The sequence below is a fragment of the Sinocyclocheilus anshuiensis genome, unplaced genomic scaffold (assembly GCF_001515605.1).
Source record: "Sinocyclocheilus anshuiensis isolate Anshui unplaced genomic scaffold, SAMN03320099.WGS_v1.1 scaffold1063, whole genome shotgun sequence".
Taxonomy (NCBI): Eukaryota; Metazoa; Chordata; class Actinopteri; order Cypriniformes; family Cyprinidae; genus Sinocyclocheilus; species Sinocyclocheilus anshuiensis.
Genome location: NW_015547679.1, coordinates 47,951 through 48,801, shown reverse-complemented (window position 1 = coordinate 48,801; position 851 = coordinate 47,951). Strand labels below are relative to the sequence as shown.

At 30.9% G+C, this 851-nt stretch overlaps 1 protein-coding gene across 1 annotated transcript in view; it reads left to right on the top strand.

Annotated features, from left to right (window-relative positions):
- LOC107703087 (wiskott-Aldrich syndrome protein family member 3-like) overlaps positions 1-851 on the top strand; it is a 23,941-nt gene that overhangs the window by 22,109 nt on the left and 981 nt on the right. Inside the window, exon 9 of the mRNA XM_016505606.1 lies at positions 1-112. This exon is cut by the window's left edge and continues 40 nt beyond it. Coding sequence (XP_016361092.1) covers positions 1-112 — 112 coding nt within the window. The remainder of the gene's footprint in view (positions 113-851) is intronic.

Genomic DNA, 851 nt, shown 5'->3' with positions numbered 1-851 from the left:
CCATCCCGAATAACACACCTGTCTGGAGAGTCTACTCTTCCCAGGAAGGGCCAGGTGTCTCTCATCCCCATGAGCGATGCCCGGAGCGACCTGCTGGCTGCCATCCGCAGAGGTCAGTGTGCACAGAAAATAATTTAGTGTTCAGCATATTGTGTTGAATGAAGCATGTTGCGTGTTCCATGTGCTTTTTTTATTAATTAGACTACTGAAGATTAAAAAAAATATATACATATAGACACTCCCTGTCAAAAGTTTGAAATCATAGTTTTTTTTTAAATAAGTATTTTCTATTCACAAAGGTTGTGTTTATTTGATCAAAAATACAGTAAAAACTGAAATAATGTGAAATATTATTACAATTTAAAATAGCTGTTTGCTATTTAAATATATTGTAAAATGTAATTTATTTCTGTGATCAAAGCTGAATTTTCAACATCATTACTCCAGTCTTCAGCGTCACATGATCTTCAGAAATCATTCTAATATACTGATTTATTATCAATGTTTGAAACAGTTGTGCTGCTTAATATTTTTTGGAATGTTTTTCAGGATTCTTTGATGAATAAAAGTTCAACAGAACAGCACTTATTCAAAATTTAAGTTTTGACTGTCACTTTTAATCAATCTAACACATCCTTGCTAAATAGAAGTATTAATTTCTTAAAAAAAAAGGAAGAAAAAAATTACTGACCCCAAACTTTTGAACGGTAGTGTATATTGTTAAAAAAAATATTGTAAATAAATGCAGTTCTTTTTAATGTTTTATTCATCAAAGAATCCTGTAAAAAGTATCACAGGTTCCAAAAAAATATTAAGCAGCACAACTGTTTCCAGCATTGATAATAAATCAG